We start from the raw sequence: 22641 nt of genomic DNA on the forward strand, positions 1-22641 counted from the left end.
GATTTTATAAACCAGTTTGAAACTATTTACAAAAAAATTGAAAAAGCGCAAACCGTTTCAAACTGGTTTTTTTTTCCGATTGATAGAAAATGCAATATCTATCATAGTTTGTATGTATATGACAAAGACAAATACCACATTAAAACAGAATGCCTTCATCATTTTTTTAAAAAAAAGACACACCCCCAATTAATAAATCAACACGTATGCAGAAACAGCCCGATCTCGTCGGTGACATGGACAAACCTCGTAAATCTACTTATCGAAAACAATTTTTTTTTATATTTATATTCTGTATTTAATTTTCCACCTGTCAATGTCATTGGCTAGATTTGATCGTATATAAGTTATCCACAATTTCAATTTGAAAACAACCCAGGAGGTTTTCTATGATCACTAAATACGAAATAAATTCCTTTGGGTTAAGTTATTTGTAATTATGTGCAGGATAAACACATAAATCAGCATATTTTGAGTCCATAATGAAATTGGAAACCCCGCAAGAACAAACAATACCCAATTATTTACATTATTTCATGTTAAATTTAGTCATATCTTACAAACAACACATCAAAACTATACATTTCAGCAACTTTATCTGTAACCTATAATCTCTGCTAAGAATGCAATCCAATCTGATTTAAATACAGATCTATATTTCGTTTCGTTTTTTTTATACTTTTGATGGCTTACACTACATGAAGATCTGACAAGCTGTACTCGAAGGTCATGTCAAATGTCTTACGAGCGGTTTTTGACTTTATGACGTCAGATATTGATTAATCAATCAGCGTTGACGTTTCTGGCGGTTTACCCACAATTCCGTGCATGGCACGCCAAGAAGTCGCCGTAACAGACCGCTTCATTGGCTAATTTATCACCCTTCCAGATCCTAGTGTAATAAAGACAAGTAAAACGGAACAAATAGAATCTGTGTTTTAATCAGATTGAAATCCAATCATGCTAAAATGTTTTTTTGTGATTTTCTCAAAATCACGAAAAATGACTTGCCAGGTTTTTCCATGTCATCGATGCTATGTGTTGGTATTTGTTATGGTAGGCCTATGTTTATTTTCTTATATCAACATGATGCGTATCCTTCAGAATGGTCAAACTGAGAAAGTTCATCGGGATTTTCCAGAGTGGTTTCCCCTTGTCAGTGATGCAAGGTGGAAGGCCTGACAAGGACAGCTGTCTAGTCGTTCGGATGGGACGAAAAACCGAGATCCAATGTACACATTATCGTGCACGTTAAAGATCCTTTGGCAGTTGGCTTTCGATAGAAGATTAGACCGTAGCGCCACTGTCCAGGCAAAATTCCCCCCCCCCCCCATAGCGTACTGCATATATATATGCCCGTCATCATTAGCCAAATTGGAGCAGAACAACAGGACGTTAAACCCCATTTCATTAGGATTTGTGAATTTCTTCTATATTTTTAATGACATATTTCATAGTATATCTAATGGAAATTTTAAGTCGATAAAGGTTGACAGTGTTAGCCCTTTTTAAAACAATCTCCTGTTCCTGAACACCAAAATATGTCTGCCGTTTAAAATGAATTTCGTATATCACAATTATTATTTTTTTTTACGAACAATTCGTTTTTTTATGAATTTCTAATATATGTTAGATACTGCAAATGAAAAAATAATAATAATAAAAAACCCCAAACAATCAAATTTTCAGATGAAACTGTCAAAATATATCTTCGTACACAGAAAACCCTTACAGCTATGTTTAAAATACATTTTCAAAACTAAAATAGGAGCAAACTTGTCATAAATTTGAAATTCAATAATTTATGTAAATGGAAGAAAAAAATTAAAATGAACGACTGCCATTCAATTTGGACTGTTCACGTATTTCACCGAACATAATTGATTAGAAATTAAAATAGAAAACTTAAAAATTGAATATAAATCACTTAATATGCATTCATATCACATTGATATGTGTTTTTAGAGCCATTTTCGTATATTTTAAGATTCCAAAGAATTGAGCTATACGCTTTTTAATGTATTGTCTGCATTGAGATCTATATTTCGTTTTGTTTTTCTATTACTTTCGATGGTCTACACTACACGAAGATCTGACCGGTTGTAGCGATAGGTCGCGTCAGAGGTCATAAGAACTGCTTTTGACCTATGACGTCAGACATTTGATTAAGCAATCAGCATTGATGTTACTAATGGATTACCCACAGTTCCGTGCAAACACGCCCAAAGCTCGCCGTAACAGACCGTTTCATTGGCTAATCCCTCACACCATTAAGAACACGTCAATGATAACAACTCTTCCAGATCCTAGTGTAGCAAAGACAAGTAAAACGAAATTTTGAACTATAAAAAACGAAACGAAACATGATTTGTGTTTTAATCAGATTGTCATTGAGATGAACCGACACGGTTACTTTTGAAATATAAATTCAGTAAAATAGGAGCAAACAGGATACCAATTTGAAATTCAAAAATTTATGTAAATGGCCAAAAAATTAAAATAAATACCTACTTGTCATACCGCGACACGTTTTTCCAAAATATTTACTTCCCGGGTGATTCTGCTGTCAAAATTGCACGTAATAATGTGTTCTTGTGAAACTCTTTTGGTGAAATGAAATGAAATGAAACGGGGTTTAATGTTCTACTGTTCTGCACCGAATGGGCTAATTAAATCAGAGATATGCCAGAAGTATGGTCTACTCTTATATCGAATTCCAACAGCGAAGGAATATTTTATATGAACGCCAATGTGTACACGGGATGACTATACGTTGGAACTGGTCAGGCCCTGGGTCCTGCACCACTGACAGGGGTGAGTCACGCCGGAAAATCCCAATGAACACCGGGGTCGAACACGGGACCTTTAAATTAGCGAGTAAACGTCTTGCTCACTGCGTCTCCCCGACTCCCCTCTTTTGGTGAAACAGTCAGAAAGATAAGGAGACTGGGAATAGATGTTTGAATATGGAAATGGTAAAAACTCCACAGTAACTAGGACTCTCTTAAGGTAGCCAAATGCCTCGTCATGTAATTAGTTGCGCGCACGAATGGATTAATGGATTCCCACTCTCCCTAATGAAGAGATCTATTTGAAGCAGCGCTACGGTCTACTCTTTTACTTCGAATTTCAACTGTCAAGGGTTCTTTTATGTGCTCGCAACTTAATCGTATATTGGATACATATTTTGTATAATGGGAATTCCACAAGGATTATAAATCTGCACTTATATTTTTACATAGGTGTACGTGTGTTTTAAAGAGTGAAGACCTTTAGAATTTGACCTTGTAGACCATGTGACCTTGAGATGTAGTTTCATGAAACATTTAGCCCAACATGTTTACCACACAATGTCAAACAACTGGAGACATAACAGCTTTTATAAGCATGTAAAATCAACTTAAATATTCACACCTGAGGCTGAAAATCAGTGTCTTTACACTTAAAGCAGGATACATAGTAACCTGCTGCCGACTTTCCTAAAGATAGATAAATATGATTCAAACACCAAGCTTCTCGCTTTTCCAGCAATACTTATTCTAGCAATTTTGACCCCCTCGGTTACTGGGTTATGGCCATTTGAATAATGGTGGTCACGCCCATTTTGGCCGAAATCCCCCAAATTGGGTGGACCGTAAGGAACCGTTAGTCGGATCAAGCTAAGATTTGGAATATCAGCAAAATCGAAGGGGCACGGTTTAACTCACTGGATGATAATTGATATAGAATGACCCAAAACACAGATTTGGACAAAATCGAAAAAATATCGAGATGGTATGGGACTAGAAGGTTTTCCGGTATATAGTATTGCCAATTTTTAGGTGCTCATATACCGGGTTCAATCGGCTCGAAAATATGAGGCAATTTTCGAAAATTTGTGTCTGAAACCATATTCGAGGCCAATTTTCTGGGAATCTAGTGAAGACTGATGCGTTTTCATATGTTTCTTATGTACTACTACTGACAATCTCTAGATCGGCCAAAACTTTTGTCTGTATCTATTACTTTGTAGCTCCCGAAGCACTACAAAATCCAGAAATATACAATTATACCACATGTTTTTCGTTTTTCATGGCCATGATTGCCGATTCATAATCTACACAAAACGTTCTTTAAGACTACCAAACGTGAGCCCTATATCTTCAGTAGAAAGGTAAAAACAAGATATCTGAAACTCTAGTAAATTATTGATACATATAGTGTTTCGAAAACTTATCAGTAATTCTTAAAACTCAAATGCCAGTATCTCAATCAATTTTCAAGCTACAGACCACAGTTTCTAGTTTTTACATGTACAATAACATATTTTTTTTCCAGATTTTCGGGGGGTCGATTTCCCAACTTTCTGAAGACTGACCGACTTGACAAGCAATGACCGTATAATATTACATGTTTATTGGAATCTGTTTAGATTTGTCGAAGTGTCTGATGATCAATATATTATTTTACCTGTATAGATAAAGATCATAATTCAATGATTCTTAACCCCTTTCCACGCGCGACCCCCCCCCCCCTTCGGACATTTTATAAATCTCTTTGGGGCCCCTGAATCTGTATTTACTTTGTTCCGACAAATAAGATGGACCACCTTACCCTGAATACAGAGGCCTGATGCAATCTTGTCGAGCGTATCGAGAACAAATTATTTGGGAATGACGTTTTCCCCAAGAAATTAAAAGCCCGGCAAAGTTGAATAAAAATGTCTATTTGTGATATTAAAACAGTTTGTGACATACTTGTTTTTATTTCCTATATGTTCGCGCAATATTTACGACAAAAAAAACCAAAAGACAGACGACTTGAATGAGCTATATAAATCTATTCTAACTCTTTGAAGCTTGATAAGTACAAATATATTTTACAGGTTTTCAAGTAATAAACAATATGCTTATTGCGTCGTATGTCATTTATGACATTATTGACTCCCAGCTCTACGAAAACTGCATATACGTCTTGCATCTCAACTGGTCGAGCAAAGGTAGTATATAACAGACGATTAAATTGCCTTGAACTATGATATGGATACATTTTATGTTTATATTTGTATTTATAAATAAGAAGGCGATCGGAGATAATAATTACATTTTAATCTTCCAAATCACCCTTTCACTACAGGTTGGGAAAACATATATTACGAGAATCCTAAATGCAGATAACTAAATGAGGAATAGCGATATTGTATGGTTGTACAGAATTAACAAAAATGATAATTTTGTAAACACTGAAAATCCCGATGTTAATCCACACGAAATCCCTATTGTAATGAATACACACACAATGGCAACAACCTACCCACCTCAATCAAAAATAATAAAAAAAATCCAATTGAAAAAACCAATCTGATTAAAATACATATCTATATTTCGTTTCGTTTTTTTATACTTTCGATGGCCTACACTACATGAAGATCTGACAAGTTATAGCGATAGGTCACGTCAGGGGTCAAAAGAATACTGATTCAGTATGTGTTATAAGTTAGAATATATTAATGTGATTATTGTGATATATTATTTCTCAATTTTGTATTGGTATTACTATATTATATTGTCCGATATTTAACTATATAACTCCGGAGATAGTTATCCCTTGAAGACGGACACAGATCCCTAATTTTTCCGAAGTTTTATTAAAGATACATTATGGGAGATTCGGTAACGAGTTGGCAGTTCTCACTATAATAGTTAAAAACTAGATAATGTAAAGGCAATTTGGTGAAAATTTCATTCAAATTGATCCACTATGAACCGAGAACTAAGCGACTGAAATTCCCATAAGCCTCGGTCATCATTACTAAATTCAGTACGATAAACAGCATAGTCTCGATTATCCATTTAATCGTTTAATCGAGAAGGAAAGTTATGCAGTAAATCGGCTTACAATCCAATAAAGATCGTAGGCTAGCGCTGCCATCTAGAGTTGATTATGGTCTGGATAAGTTAATTAATGTCTAATTAATAATTTAGATAACATTCCAGGCCTAAAGAAAGACCTGAAATAGGCAGATTTAGCTCTTGCATAATGTATGTTTAAAGGGATTTTTTTGTTGGCAGGACTGTGCTTTGAGGGAAATTTTACCCGGGCAGCGGCACTATCGCCTACTCTTATATCGAATTCCAACTGGCAAGGGATCTTTTACCTGCATTCCAATATACACACGGACCTCGGTTTTTCGTCTCATCCGAAGGACTAGACAGCTGTCCTTGTCAGGCCCTCCGTTCTGCACCACTGACATGGGCAAACCACATAGAGTAATGTTAGAGTAATAATTGTATATTATATTGCTGTGGGCGTACATTATGTATATAGTTGATACAAAATCAAAGTCAGGCGGATTGACACTGCATACCACTAGGAGTGTTATGGTTTTTAATTTGAAGCAGGGGAGGAAGAGATAGAATACATAATACGGTGATTTTACATGAAACAAACTCGAAACAAATACTCACTAAATAAATATATTATATACATAAATAAAACCAAATATCATAGTAAATATAAAATAAAACAAATATGAAGATCATTATATATACATGTATTAAAGATACATTAAAAACTAGCTAATGTAAAGGGAATTTGCGGAAAATTTCAGTGAATCGATCCACTATGAACCGAGAATTTAGCGATTGAATTTTCTAGCCTCGATCATCATTACTAAAGTCGGTACGATAAAAAAAAAACATAGTCTCGATTATCCATTTCATGATTTAATCATGAATGAAAATTGAGTAGCAAATCTGATCCTAGTCTAGTAAATATCGCAGGCTAGCGGTGACATCGAGAGTTGATTATGGTCTGATAGATTTCGATGAATTTTCATGATCCCATCACACTGAAGTCTATAATTGTAGAGTAGAAATTGGGCATACCATAACCTTTCTGTACTAAGGCTTGACGTAATGATAAACCATGATTTATTGTTGAGTATATAAAGACATAAAATTATCAAAAACATAACTGAATTTTTTTTTGTCCTTCTAAATTTTTCTTAAAGATACTGTCAAACTGGGTAGGGTCCTAAGCATACTAATCTTACGCTGCCTGTCTACAATTAATTCCGTCTGAGGACAGACACTAAGCTAGTTGACGGACATTTTAAGTTCTAAATCGACGATTTTAGTGGAAAACACTAAGCATACCTCGAGAATTTTGATAAAACTGAAAAGGTTTACTTAGTTTTTTTTGTGCAAGACAGATGTGAAACAGAATAGAACCGCATTACAAAATAATATAATAATTTATGGATATGGCGGCTATTTAGGGCACATATCTATTATCGAAGTAGGTAGTTCTCTGTGTGCATAATGGGTCCTAAACTTAGATGTCCATTTTTACATGTAAAACGGTTCCACTAGAATGGTTCAAAAAGGGTCCATACCAAAATAAATTTACCATTTTATAAACTACAGTACACATAAAAGGCCACTCAAAAATCATTTAATAGTTTAATACAGTCCAAAATCAATGTTGGTTTGCGCCTGCAGCCGAACTGTTTTACTGCAATTAACGGTTAACGGGAGGTATTATATATGTTTATTTTTTTTTAATTCAGTTTAATAATAGTAACGGATGATGTATGCTAGCAAGAAAGCGTGCAAAAAAGGAAGTGGCGAGTAAGCAGATCTTGAGGCCAGGGTGATGCCGAGAAAGAGAGAGAGAGAGAGAGAGAGAGAGAGTCGACACAACCTATTTCGAAACTAATGTATGGTTAAATATTGTTTCAATAATTCGTTTGGGCCTACGAGTCTTTCTTTAGCAGCGAGAGGAAACAAAACCACGTCATTCCACTTTATCAATCACTGAAAATTTCTCATGTCACTATATTAGGCATTTTCATATTATAGATTGTTTGGAAACTTTAAGGTCCACCCAGTGATCCATTATGTACATGTACCCGTGTTTACGACTAGTTCAAAGTTAAACCAAATTTAATAGAAAACCGTCTCAGTGACGAAATCGATTGATCTATTTATATAAAAAGTAATAAATAATATTATGTTTCAATGGATTCGGCGTTTTCACACCCGATCCTCATTTATTAAGCGTAACGCCCGGGGATCTCAACAAGAAAAGATTCCTTTGATTCGGATGCAATGGAAATAAAATGAAACGGGGTTTAAAGTCCTCTTTTTCTGCACAAACTCGAGATAAGGGTGGTTGATCACTCCTGGTCGTCTGTTCTCGCTGTTTGTTTACAATAGGTCCAGTAGCAATATTTTGCCTTAACTGGGCTACACTACACGTGTCGGGATTTTTATGACGTGCTATATTTATTATAAAATATCAAGATCAAATATCAAAAATATAAGATATTTTATTTTTACCTCGAACATTGCTTATATTTCTCGTTTTCATTAAACCGGAGAACGCTAGTTTGGAGACGGTCTAGCACGTGTGTTAGGTTTAAGAATTTTTTTTGTTTTTGTTTGTGGGGGGGGGGGGGGTAAGTCTCCACACAGGCACTGACCTAAGGATGATGGGAATATAGTTCGTGGTGTTTCCTAGTTTTATACATTAAAAATTAAACATGATTATATATAAAACCGGTATTGACCAAATTTATACAGGAAATATCCCGTAGGGATTTCAGTGATGCAGGACAGAGGGACAACCTATCATAACTTCATGGCTTGTGGCCCATGATTGTACGAAAAATTACAATTTTATTTTTAGCTTGTTCTCTCCCCATCTCTTGCAAAATGTGGGCGTATATTGCCTGGCAACCGCTGGTTTGTTCAGCACGTCAGAATCGATTGTATTTGTTATATAAGACAGCTGCAATTACCCGTTTTGGTCATGATTTCCTTTCATCATATCATACAATTGAATGAAATAAAAAATTGTTTTTGTGATTGGTTGTGGGATGTGTCATATGATTTATCTTAAATGTACATGTATATAATAAGTCATACAATCCGACAATCGCTATAAATAGAACAAGCCACATACATCCAAATAATTAATATGCATTTGTGCTAACAATATAAAAAAACATGACAACTAATTGTACATTTACGTTCATTTATGATTGATAGACAGAAATATTTTAAAGAAAAGACATATTATGAAACCGCGCCTTGTTTGTCGACGACTTTTCAGACGTAATCCGGCGGAAGACAAGTTTACTATATATTCATCTTTTAACATATTCTTTACTTCTCATAAAATACTACCGCTGAACAAACGGATATTAAGAGATACATTCAATTGATCTGAAAGCAAGAACAATAGAGAGATAAATACCTATATTGTGAGTTAATCGCGTGGAGTAACATTATTAATATCATTATCAGGCTAATATCGAATTATTAAATATAATGGCCAATAATTGTTTCGGATTTAAAATGGTAAGTTGTTTTTATCTGATTATTTTACTAAAAACATCATTTCTTACATCTTCGAAATTTTTAATTTTACTTTTTTTATTTCACATTAAATTTATTAAAATACTTGCTGAATTATCTCAGGAATAATCTGAGAAAATTTTTCATTACTGTTTAAATTGATTTATTATAAATTGGTATTAAGCATTGGGGTCATGCGTGTACGAACCCAATCTATTCCCCACTCTTCCAACCCAGATTAAACCTTAAGACCACGATAATCAGATTTGCTTTTCATAAATTCGAGTCAATCATTGGGTCCATGAGAGAACGAACCCTATCGTTTTCGAAACCTTCCGATCCAGAGCTCCCCCGCCCCCCCCCCCCCACACACGTGATCTTCATTGCTAAAACCTTGTGAACCCGATGGAAGCAATAGTTTTTAACAGATTTTTTTTTTCATGTTGGGTATTAACCACCAGGATCATACGCGTATGCAAGGAGGGGGGGGGGGGGTGATTGGTCTAGTGGTTTAACACGTGCTCGCGAAATCATAAGGTCTGTCATTGAGTCAAGTGGCGTTGTTTTGCTTGACCGCTTGTACATGTCGCCTCGTGGGTTTTCTCAGGGTCCACCGGTTTCCTCCCACTGCTAAATACCCCTACTCGCATGATAATTGTTGAAATAATTATAAATCATATGTTAGTACCGAAATGACTTAATTTGCGTCGAGTGGACGTTAAACCCTCTTCTATGTTTTTTTTTTAAAAACATATTTTATTTTCAAATTGGATGTGTGAAGCATTGGGGTCTCATTAGTCGATTAATTCGTTTAATTAGTTATAACGAAATATTAATTCGTTATAACGAAATATTAATTCGTTATAACGAAATATTAATTCGTTGTAACGAAATATTACGTCGTTATAACGATATAATATTCCGTTATAACGAAATAATATTCTTTTAAACGAATTAATTATTTCGTTTGAACGAATTAATTATTTCCTTACAACGAAATAATGTTTCGTTTAAACGAATTGATTATTTCGTTATAACGAATTAATTATTTCGTTATAACGAATTAATATGTAGCATAAACGAATTAATATTTCGTTTAAACGAAATAATTATATAAGAGTGGAAACGTGCCCGAAAAAAATTATATACGAGTGGAATCGTGCACTTAAGGGGCTCCGTAATATCCCATTCGTTTCGAAGGAAGAATGTTGTGTACTTAGCATTTGACTATTACCAGTAATTTGCCACATTACTTGACATAAAAACAAGTATTATCTTATCATAATCTAATAAAACTGTCGAGTCCTTGTCCAAATTGTCAGTTTTATTATTGCATGCATGTCCATTTTCACATATATAATTAGACAACAATTGTTTAAATGTAACAATTATGTTCATTTAGAATTTTGACGTAAGACATTTTAATTGGGTTAATTTTTCAAATAATTTTCTGTTCTGTTTGCAAAGTTACGTGGTGCATTCTAAGTATATAAAGTTCGTTTGGTTCACCATCTTTAGACAGGGGGGTTGGATGGTCGAATGGTTAGCACGTGGGCGTTCAATCATGAGGTCTGTCATTGAGTCATTTGGCCTGGTTTCGATTCCCGGTTGTACGTGACAAGGAGTAGGGTCGCCTGTCCAACCTCGTTGGTGTTCTCATGGTTCTGGTTTCCTTCCACTGCTAAAGACCCATACGGGCAAGTGAATTATTGAGATAAAATTGAAACATATGTTAGTTCCGAAATGACCTAGTTTGTGTCGAGTGGACGTTACTCTCTCTCTCTCTCTCTCTCTCTCTCTCGCTCTCTCTCCATCTTGTTTTCGTCAAGTTTCGAATTATGAGTCTGCCATGGCAATCTAGGAAAAAAATCGTTTGCACTCTGTAGTTGAAATAATATAATCAAAATCACCTTGTAGATTCATAATTTAATTAAAGATTCACAATTCAATTAAAAGAGCTTAAAACACCTTCAAATATACCTTCAAGCTTCATAATTTAATTAAGAATTGCTTAAAGATTCACAATGTAATTAAAAACACCTTAAATAATCATAATTTAATAAAAAAACACAATAAAGATTCACAATTTAAATAAAAACATTATAATGATTCACAATAAAAGAATACGTTAAAGATTCATTATTCTAAACACTAAGTAAAGTTCAAATACAGGCATAAACGAATAATTTTGGAAAATGGAAAACCGTGAGAAAAATCGCACCCGACTTATCATGCAAGAAAAACCAAACAAACCGTATTTCGTATTAATACTACTGTTGGCGATAAAATGTATAAGATTTCTTCTCAGAAAGAAAAATTCTTAGTTTCAGACATTAGGAATTATTTTCACTTCTTATATAATAATATAATAATATATCCTAGCTTCAAGAATTTTAATTGGTAAAACTGTTATCGCGAGTTGCGGTTCGGGTAACTTAAAGATACATTATGTAAGATTTAGATAAAGAACTGGTCGTTCTTGCTATACTAGTTCAAAAATAGATAATGAAAAATGAATAGATTGAAAATTTCATTCAAATTACTTCATTCTGTTTAACGTTTTGACAAGATTGTTTATCATCGTAGCAACGATACTTGTAAATCGAGACAAAGCCTCGATTCACCACTTGAGAATTAAATCATTAAACGGCGATCGTGTTTCAATCCGTTTAAATCACCCCCATCTGATGTCCAAGAGAGTTGATTATAGGCTTGTCAAGTGAATAAATGTCTCAATAATAATTTATAAAACATTTAATGCAAAAAAATAAAGATCCGCAATACGTGGATTTAGCTCTTATATAGTGCAACTTTTTAAATCAGAACTATGTAATTTATTTAGCCACAGTTTAGGTAAAGAAGAGTGTAGCGAACAAAACGGGCAGAGATCACCCAACAGGCAGAGATCATCAAATAGGCAGAGATCATCAAATAGATTGACCCTTTAATTACCTACCGATGTGATGTAACAATATTGATTTGTTTTATAATTGTAGGTTAAAGTTCAAGTGATGATGGTTTTGTTTATGTTGGATATATCCTATATCACAGCAGGTAGGTACTAATTATAACCTATATATACTAATATTGTATCTATAATTATAAGCTTTATATCTACAAAATACTGCCTCTAATATTCTAGTTTGCCTCTGGGATCGCATAGCGAGGTCGTGCACGAGGCAGAGTAGACACGTGATGCTTGTTTTATACGCCCCAGTGTGAAAACACAAAGTACTTGTATTGAGATATTTTAAATTCGATTTAGATCTATGAGTAATAGTTATTGAATAAATTTTAATACAACGAGGGTGAAATCGCAGATAAATAATTTATATGTCAGGGGGTCACGGTGGCTATGTGGGTAAGACGCTTATCGCTAGCCTGGAGGTTGGCCGAGAAAGATCATCCAGAAAAACCGGCGTGGTGCCCCCTTGTCAGTGATGCAGGATGGAGGGCCTGATAAGGAAAGCTGTCTAGTCGTTCGGATGGGATGAAAAACCGAGGTCCCGTGTACACATTGGCGTGCACGTAAAAGATCCCTTGTCATATAATAGCAGGCCGTAGTGACGCTGTACGGGCAAAATTTCCGTCACAGGCACACTGTATGGCGTATGCCCGTCTTCATTAGCTCAGTTCGGACCAGAACAGTAGGACGTTAAACCCCATTTTAGTTCATTTCATTTCCTTTCAGTAACTTGTCAGACGAGCCACTTGTGTGTGAGAGGCTCCGTTCCCGTAGATAAGATAAGAGCGCAGTCGTGTGTAAGAGTCTCTTGTCCCCGTGGATAAGGACACAGTCGTGTCTCGTGAAACATTTTCAGGATCTAACGCGTAAATAGCTCCTAGGAATAAGTGATAATGGATAATTAGTTTAAATGTCATATTATGAGTAAGCGATTATTTCTATTAATGAGGACACGGACGTGTTGTCAGTTTTTGGGATAGTCTTATTGACGACTTCCAACAATACATTGCTTGTCATATACACTATAAGTCCTTAAGCAGAACTTAAGTTGACGTAACCGTCATCTATTTGCCATATTTCCATTCGGTGTGTATGTTCTCGACAACCCGTGATGTAAAAGTTGGTCAGAAAATGACGCCACTGGCGTATTCTTGATGCTTCCGTAATAATAACTCAAATAAAATGGGCTTAATTTCTCGTCAGTACTAATATACTTTGTTAATTTCTCACCATACTTCCAACCTCGTGGGTTTTCTCCAGGTCCTCCGGTTTCCTCCCACTGCTAAAGAACCCTACGCGCAAGCGAATTATGGAAATAAAATTGAACCATATGTTAGTCCCGAAATGATCCAGTTTGTGTCGTGTGGACGTAAATTTTAATGCTCTTAGATTAAAGGGGCTAAGTTTCTAACTCAATATTTTCCATAATATTCAAAATTAAAAAGTCTAATTAGAATTCAATATTGGTCAATTTCAATCAATATTGATATTGTTATCTTGCTTAAAATTATAGGATCGTAATATCCAGTATTTAAGACACAAATAGCAATTTATAATCAGTACCCTATGCCCCCACAACCCGCACGCACGCACACACAACACACACACTCACGAAAGACCAGATAAGAAAATCCTTGTCCGTGTTTTGTAAGTAACTTTATTTGTTTATGAAGGAATATAGCTATTAAAATATAAACTATAATAGGAAGCTGAATGTATATTGCTGTTAACATTTAAGCTTTTCTATATATGCTCGGACAAGAATCGACAAACGCGTTTTTTTTGTCAGTTTCAATTATCCATAATTGTTTTAATTTTTTTTATGAAATTGATTAAATTTTGAACATGATGTGAATATCTATATGACCACCTTTTGCAATAATTTTGACGATAAGAACGCTCTGGTCGATCCGTAATACCTACTAGTTGATAAATTAATATTAATTGTCTCCGAGTTCAAATAAAGATACCTATACACATGGGGAGTTGGGTGGCTGAATGTTGTAGTTTTTTAAACATTAAAATAACCCTCTAGGCGTAACTACATACTAATACTACTCAATCAACAGTAATACACACAAACACATTTGTCAAATTAATACTACATATCAGAATTTCGTGGAATGTATGCTCAGGGGCTGATCCAGGCTTTTTCAGCAGGAGGGAGTCAGATCTCCATATTGAAGTGTGGTATCCCAGAAAATTTGGAAACATGGGCCGGCGGAAGCAATTCTTGATTGGCGCATATAGGACCGTCACTTCCTATATATATATTTTTAGCTTGTGGGTCCTCTAAAGATCACAGTTTTTATTTGATTTTAAAAAAGTCTGAGTCTCTTTTGATATTGGCGCGTATTGGACCTTAACCTTCTGGATTATGACGCCTGACTGAACGAAATATCACGTTTTTAGCTTGTGGGCCCTCTAGAGGTCATCATTTTTATCTTATTTTCGAAGTCGTTCAAATATATCACCGTTACATAATAATTATGGTTGAGTCATATTTTGTATCAAATGGCCGCTCCCTTTTACGCATATAGTATAATGCATGTATTACTCAGGTTGTAGACCATCTAGAGGTAACAATTTCTTATCCGATTTAGATGAAACTTAAAACGAGTATCACTAGTTCTTGGATGAGTACGATTTTGGTGCGCATTGACCTCCTGCTTTTTACCCAAAATTTGAAATATGAATGAAGTTTGTGGACCTTCCGATTCAGGAGATAAAACTTAAACTATGTGTTAAGGATCAAAAGTTCCTGGATGAGTCTGACTTTGGTACGCATCAGACCTTACATTCTAGTGCTATAGCCCCTGCGTTTTACACAGAAAGTGAAATATGTAGCCCTTTGGAGGGGCTACAATAATGTTGTCCGATTCTGAAGAAACTTAACCAATGTTGTAAGGATCAAAAGATCTTGGATGATAAGATGAGCCCTATTGATTTTACCTCTTCCCCATACATTTCTTACAAAATGTGTCATACCTAATCTGTCATAGATACAACGGAAGCGAGGTGGGGTTGAATTAAAGATCGACTGTTCAGTTAACTAATCGTTTCCCTCGCAACTGAGGATCTCTCAACCCAGGGATCAGTATAGATCATACCTTGGTTTTCTTCTGAAACTCTAAGTTCTAGAAGTCTCACTTCTATTTTAAAATCAGGTCTCGTTGTATATAACCGCATAATTACTTGTGTGCAATAACCTGGAGAAAGGGGTACTTTACCCCAGCCACGCCCACTCCGACGGGCCTGCTGTAGATGCCACCTCCGACTATCGCGGGCCCCGGGCCCCTAAATTGAGCCTGAGTAGTGGGGGTCCACCATCTTTGGATCCGCGCCGGATTTTCAGACACCTCGTAGACAAATTAAAAATAGGCTCAAATTGGTCCGATGCGTCATAATAAAAGTTAGTGTGTAACAAAACCACACTCAATCAAAAGTACATGTCTCAGTTGATATAATAATATTACAATCATATCTGTGTTTTGTCAAAATCAACCAAGCTGTTCTGTCAAAATAGAGTTTCTGGTGAATGTTCTGCTCACAGGAGACTTGACCTCCAAAGTTATCAGTTTGGGGTTATCTATTTTCAGATCAATTTGGGAAGAGTTCAGGTCAGTTGGGAAGGTCATTTTGAATTATAGATAGGTTTAGGGTTATCCACCCACTACCCACACCGACATACCCAAACACTCCCAACCCAACCCTGGAAATATCCTATCGTCCCAACCTCCATGGAAATATCCTATCCCTCCAATCTCCTTGGATATATCCTATTTCTCCAACCAACCTGAAAATGTCCTATTTCTCCAACCTCACTGGAAATATCCTATCCCTCCAACCACCCTGGAAATATCCTATTTCTCCATCCTCCCTGGAAATGTGCTATTTCTCCAACCTCCCTAAAATGTCCTATCCCTCCAACCTCCCTGGAAATGTCCCATTTCTTCAACCTCCCTGGAAATGTCCTGTTTCTCCAACCTCCCTGGAAATGTCCTATCTCTCCAACCTCCCTGGAAATGTCCTATTTCTCCAACCTCCCTGGAAATGTCCTATTTCTCCAACCTCCCTGAAAATGTCCTATCCCTCCAACTTCGTTGGAAATGTCCTATTTCTCCAACCTCCCTGGAAATTTCCCATGTCTCCAACCTCCCTGGAAATTTCCCATGTCTCCAACCTCCCTGGAAATTTCCCATTTCTCCAACCTCCCTGGAAATGTCCTATACATGTATCGACTATCACCCTGGAAATATCCAATCTCTCCAACCTCCCTTGAAATGTCCCATATCTCCAACCTCCCTGGAAATGTCCTATATCTCCAACCTCCCTTGAAATGTCCTAACTGCAACCTGTCTGGAAATGTCTTATCTGCACCCTCTCTGGAAATGTTCTATCTTTTCAACCTCCATGGAAATTTTCCATGTCTCCAACCTCCGTGGAAATGTACTATCTCTCCCACTAACCTGGAAATATCCCACCTCTCCAAACTCCCTGGAAATGTCTTATCTACAACCTCTCTTGAAATGTCCGATCTGCAACCTCTCTGGAAATGTCTTATCTACAACCTCTCTGGAAATATCCCATCTCTCCAACCTCCCTGGAAATTCAGCCCATCCAAGTAGAAGTAAGGCACGAGTTAGTATAATATTAGTTCCTCTGAAAGGATGAAGTCCTAGGACAGTTCCTGTTATGCCCGACCTCCCTGGAAATTAGACCCTTCCAAGTAGAAGAAAGGCAGGAGTTAGTATTATATTAGTTTCTCTGAACGGATGAAGTCCTATGACAGTTCCTGTTATGCCCGACCATATAAAGCTGAATATGAAAATACCGCCCATGCCACAATGACAGAAATTATGATCTAAAGCGCATGCTATAGACCATTCGGCCACTCAACCGCGCCTATAAAATTCCTGGTTTAATTTAAAAAAAAAATAATTTATGATTTTTGTTTTACAATTTTTATTTTTCCAGAGTACAGAAGGGTGTGTTATTTGACGAACAGGTCGAGGTTCAGACAATCCCAAGCCCAGTTTTTACCGGGTTTGATTGATCCATTTCTTTGTACTCACATCATCTACAGCTTCGCTGATTTTGCTGTTAATGGCAATATATTTGCAGACAGAGAAGACCAGACAGAATATGATATGTAAGACATTTTGTAAACAAGTACGAGCGTACTTAGGACCAAGAATTGAGCATGACGTAATCGCCGCCATCTTCGAATTATGACGCCATCGCCGCCATCTTCGAATTATGCCGCCATAACAAAAATTTAATTATCCAAGGGACAAGCATGCTAGGTTTCATGTTTATCGTACTTGAATCGGCGGAGCTTTAGTCTTCTTTCGAAGAGAAACGCCTCAACCGTCTGACCAAAGCAGTGGGATAGAATGGAAATCCGTTTACACATTGGGGTGAAGGTAAAATAAACCCTGACAGTTGAAATTCGAAAGAAAACTGTCCAGTCCGTGCAGAAAAGGGCGAAGTTACGGCGTCAAACCCCATTCCTTATCATATCATTTTTATACTGCTTCACAGCGGTACAAAAATTAATACTACCATAGAATGGGCAGAAATACATGCTTCATTTGGAATCTTTATACGAGGTTTATTTTGTATAATTTTATTTTGGTAAATAGGTATGCCCAACTCAATTCTTTAAAGAATACCAATCCTAAACTTAAAACTATACTGACCGTTGGTGGATGGCTCGAAGGTGGATCGGATTTCTCAGATATGGTAGCATCGTTGACAGCCAGGTCACAATTCGTGCAGAGTGCAATAAGGTTTTTGAGAGAAAATGGATTTGATGGTCTCGAAATTAGCTGGCAGTTTCCTGGATCTAGAGGGGGTAAAGTCGAGGACAAAACAAATTTTAGTTTATTTCTGAAGGTAAGTATTACGATATATTTATTTCATTATCAAATGGTCTAGTTTTAACGGGAGTCGGGAGTCTCAGTGAGTAAGACCAGGAGATCCTGGGTTCGATCCCGATATTGGCCAAGAAAGATCCTCTTGTCGTTCGGATGGGACGAGAAATCCGAGGTACCGTACACACTTAGGTGTACACGTAAAAGAACCCTTGACAACTGAAATTCAGTTGCTGTCCGGGCAAAATTGCATTATTCCAATCGTACGTTGTACCCAATTTCATTCACTCATTCATTCATTCATTCTTAAAAGGTCTTGTGTTAACACCTTATCTTGTCCGAACGACCATGCAACACCTTTCTTATCGGCACTGATGAATCACCCCTTTGGTTAAACGGTCAACTCTAAATGGATTGGGGATGGGGTGGGCTAATGTCTTGTCAACGCAAAACACAGCAATTATTTTGAGACAAACATATAGTAATTTTTATTTCGATGGTTATATTAGTACTGTCAAACATGTGAATTTTGCTCTCACAGCGAGAACTGGGGTTTAACGTCCACTCGACACAAATTAGGTCATTTCAGGACTAAAATGGTTCAGTTTTATTTCAATAATTCGCTTTCGTGTAGGGATCTTTAGCGAGCAAGCGAGAGAGAGAGAGAGAGGTAGTGAGAGAGAGAGAGAGAGGGTTTAACGTCCACTCGACACAAATTAGGTCATTTCAGGACTAAAACATGGTTCAATTTTATGTCAATACTTCGTTTGCGCGTAGGGATCTTTAGCAGTGGGAGGAAACCGGGGGACCTGGAGAAAACCCACGAAGTTGGACAGGCGACCCTACTCCTTATCACGTACCACCGGAGAATCGAAACCACGCCAGTTGACACAATGACAGACCTTATGATACAGAGCGCACGTGTAAACATTCGCCCAACAACCCCGCCACCCAAGGGATCTTTAGCAGTGGGAGGAACGTTGTTTTTAAATGACTAACTATACTTTGTTTTTATGGTGTTTTATAATATTGTTTAGTAATATTATTTTCGATGCTTCTTTTTTTCAGGAATTGAAGGAAGGTTTTTTGAATGAAGAGACGATAGCTACTAGATTGTTATTAACGGCGGCTGTTAGTCCTTTATTAGATATAGTTGATAACGGCTATATTGTTCTAGATTTAGCTGAGTAAGAAATTGATTTGTATTTTAAATGTAATCAATACATATAAAGATAGTTTTTAAACTAGAAAATGAAATGAAATGAAATAGGGTACAACTTCCTATTGTTCTGCTCTGAACTGGGCTAATGAAGACGGGCAATACAATGTGCTATGAGGGAAATTTTGCCCGGACAGCGGCACTACGGCCTACTCTTATATCGAATTCCAACTGTCAAAGGATCATTTACGTGCACACGGGACCTCGGTTTTTCGTCCCATCCGGACGACTAGACAGCTTTTCTTGTAAGACCCTCTGTCCTGCATCACTGACAAGGGAGAACCACGCCAGAAAATCTGGATGAACTTTCTCGGCCAGTGCAGGGATCGAACACCCGACCTCCAGGCTAGCGTCTTACCCACTTAGCCACCGTGATCCCCCTTTTTAAACTAGAGTAAAACATGAATTTCTAATCTGAACATTCCGACAAGTATTATTCTATTTTGTGTGTATTTACATTCTCATATTTTTTTTGTAGGTACCTCGACTTTGCCACCATTATGACGTATGATTTACATGGATCATGGGATACGACTACAGGATGCAACAGTCCACTTTATCCCAGAAGTAGTGAAAGGGCAGAGGAAAGAGAACTGAATATGGTAGGACTCTAGATGAATGTGTTTTATAGCGACTGGTATACATGACCACACGTCGTACGGGAATGTAGGACGTTTCGGGCAGTGGACATTTCGGCCTAGCACATTTCGTCCTAGGACTTTCCGGCCACTTTATTTTTTAGAAAGAGGTCGTTTCGGCCAGATTTATTTGTTTGTTTTCTCCTACAGATCTTTTCTTTGCTGTGTATTTTGGGGTTTTGTTTTTGTTTTTAACTGCGCCAAATATATTTTTCTAAAAAAAAGTCTGAACTCGTTGTCAACTTTGTACATGTTGCAAGTCTTAGTGACTAGACGTGTCTCCAAGTTGATTGAGTAAGGTGATAAAAACAGTACCGAATCTGTACTTGTGGTCCATGCACTGCATGAAGAGCAAGATCTACAAAGCGTTCAAAGTCTATTATAACAGTTGATGGGTCACATCCATGCTTCTCTAACAAAGAAAACATTAATCCATAAGTTGTCTGAGACTTGTACTATGATAAATAGCAACAATCAATACCAAGTACTGACAGGTTTATTTTCGTAGCTAAATTTCTTTATTTTCTTTTGAAGGATTTTGCGGCAAAGATGTGGGAACAAAAAGGATTACCAAAAGAAAAGATCAATATAGGATTTGCGACTTATGGTAGATCCTTTACATTGGAAGACAGTGAAAAGTTTGGTATTGGTGCAGCAGCTGCAGGTCCTGGTGCACCAGGTGATCTAACTGAAGAAGCTGGTTTTCTATCGTATATGGAGGTTAGTAGGAATAGGAGTCCCTTGCAAACCACAATATTGTGAAAGATAAATCTCTAATAGGGACAGGACGTTAATATAATTTCATTCCATTCTTCGATGAAACAAATGAAATGAAATATGCTTCAATATGCTCCGACTGGGCTAATGAAGACGGGCATATGCCATACAGTGGGCTAAGTGGGAAATTGTGCCCGGACAGTTATTAAATGCCTCTAAATGTCGTGTGTATATAATATAGTGATTGTTATCGATGAATATGTCCATACTTATGTCCCTTATAAAGTCCACATCCGTTGGACGGTCGTCACAAACCTTATTATTACACTAGAGGCTACAATAATTTATAGTTATACTCTCTGCCCTGGAAGATGATCTTAAAACAAAGAACAAACACAAGATAGTTGGTGTGAAAATGTCAATTTATTAAATGACGACTGAAACACAGGTTCTGAGAGTAATTAAATATAAATAGATTACATTAAAGATAGGTGATTATTAAAAACTATCAAGCAATTACCCGAAGAACTTCATGCTTCTGAGGATCAAATATTTCTATATCTTTTTGTCCCCCGCCTTTTGAAGATAACTTTGATTGTAACGTATGGAGAGTGATGGAACTTAGCACCAGGTACTTCAAAACCATGACTGTGTTCGATAGTGATCATTTGCTCGAGATACTCTTCAAGAAGATACATGTGCAGTTAATTAATATGTGTCATCTATTTATTTTAGGATCGCGGCGGGGGACATGATTAAATGGAATGGGGTTTAACGTCCTACTGTTGAGCTAATGAAGACGAGCATACGCCATACAGTGTGCTGTGAGGGAAATTTTGCCAGGACAGCGGCACTACGGCCTACTCTTATATCGAATTCCAACTGTCAATGGATCTTTTACGGGCATGCCAATGTGTACACGGGATCTTGATTTTTCGTCTCATCCGAATAACTAGACAGCTGTCCTTGTCAGGCCCTCCGTCCTGCATCACTGACAAGGGGGAACCACGCCGGAAAATATGGGTGAACTTTCTCGGCCAATGCAAGGACCGAACACCCGACCTCCAGGCTAGCGAGCCAACGCCCTACCCACTTAGCCACCGTGGCCCCCCTGTTGGCTTGTTAGTGAGTTCTCTGTCTCTTTGAAACGGAGAAGCCCAATATATTTCAATAATAATCTCCGGTGTTTTTCATAAAGTTATGTTTCATTTGAATTAATGTAGATCTGTAAGAAAAGGAGCAACCCGGGAGTTAATATTTTCTATGATGAAGAACAGAAATGTACCTATGTAGTGTCCGATGATCAATGGACGGGTTTTGATGATTTAGCCAGTTTCGCGACCAAGGTTGGTATTTGTTTAACTATAGCAGAAATGAAATGAAATGGGGTTTAACGTCCTACTGTTCTGCTCCGACTGGGATAATGAAGACGGGCATAGACCATGCAGTGTGTTATGAGGGAAATTTTGCCCGGACAGCGGCGCTACGGCCTACTCTTATATCGAATTCCAACTGCCAAGGGATCTTTTACGTGGACGCAAATGTGTACAAGGGACCTCGGTCTGTTGTCCCATCCGAGCGACAAGGGGAAACCACACTGGGAAATCCCGATGAACTTTCCCGGCCAACACCGGAAGGGAACCCGCGACCTCCAGGTTAGCGAGCCAGCGTCTTACTCACTTAGCCACCGTGGCCCCCGTTTTAGTATAGCAAGGAGTAGGTAAATGTTCCTCTGCTGACGAAGTTTGCCCTACTGCTTTGTAAAGAAACAGTGGGGCAATACCTATGCTGTATAGTGAAAAGCACAATTCTTACAGAAAGCATGGGGCGTTCACACCACAAAACACCACTAAGATGCTCCAGATTCGTGGGAATTCTCCGGGTC

General features: G+C 37.2%; 1 protein-coding gene across 1 annotated transcript in view; it reads left to right on the top strand.

The window, feature by feature from the left end:
* The first annotated feature begins 236 nt into the window (after nt 1-236).
* The window catches only part of LOC126812527 (chitotriosidase-1), a 34810-nt gene continuing 12405 nt past the window's right edge, over nt 237-22641 (top strand). Inside the window, exons 1-7 of the mRNA XM_050538980.1 lie at nt 237-249; nt 17284-17458; nt 17952-18163; nt 19251-19263; nt 19880-20003; nt 20574-20759; nt 21980-22102. Of these exons, the coding sequence (XP_050394937.1) occupies nt 237-249; nt 17284-17458; nt 17952-18163; nt 19251-19263; nt 19880-20003; nt 20574-20759; nt 21980-22102 (846 nt within the window). The remainder of the gene's footprint in view (nt 250-17283; nt 17459-17951; nt 18164-19250; nt 19264-19879; nt 20004-20573; nt 20760-21979; nt 22103-22641) is intronic.

The sequence above is a fragment of the Patella vulgata genome, chromosome 2, assembly GCF_932274485.2.
Source record: "Patella vulgata chromosome 2, xgPatVulg1.2, whole genome shotgun sequence".
Classification (NCBI taxonomy): Eukaryota; Metazoa; Mollusca; class Gastropoda; family Patellidae; genus Patella; species Patella vulgata.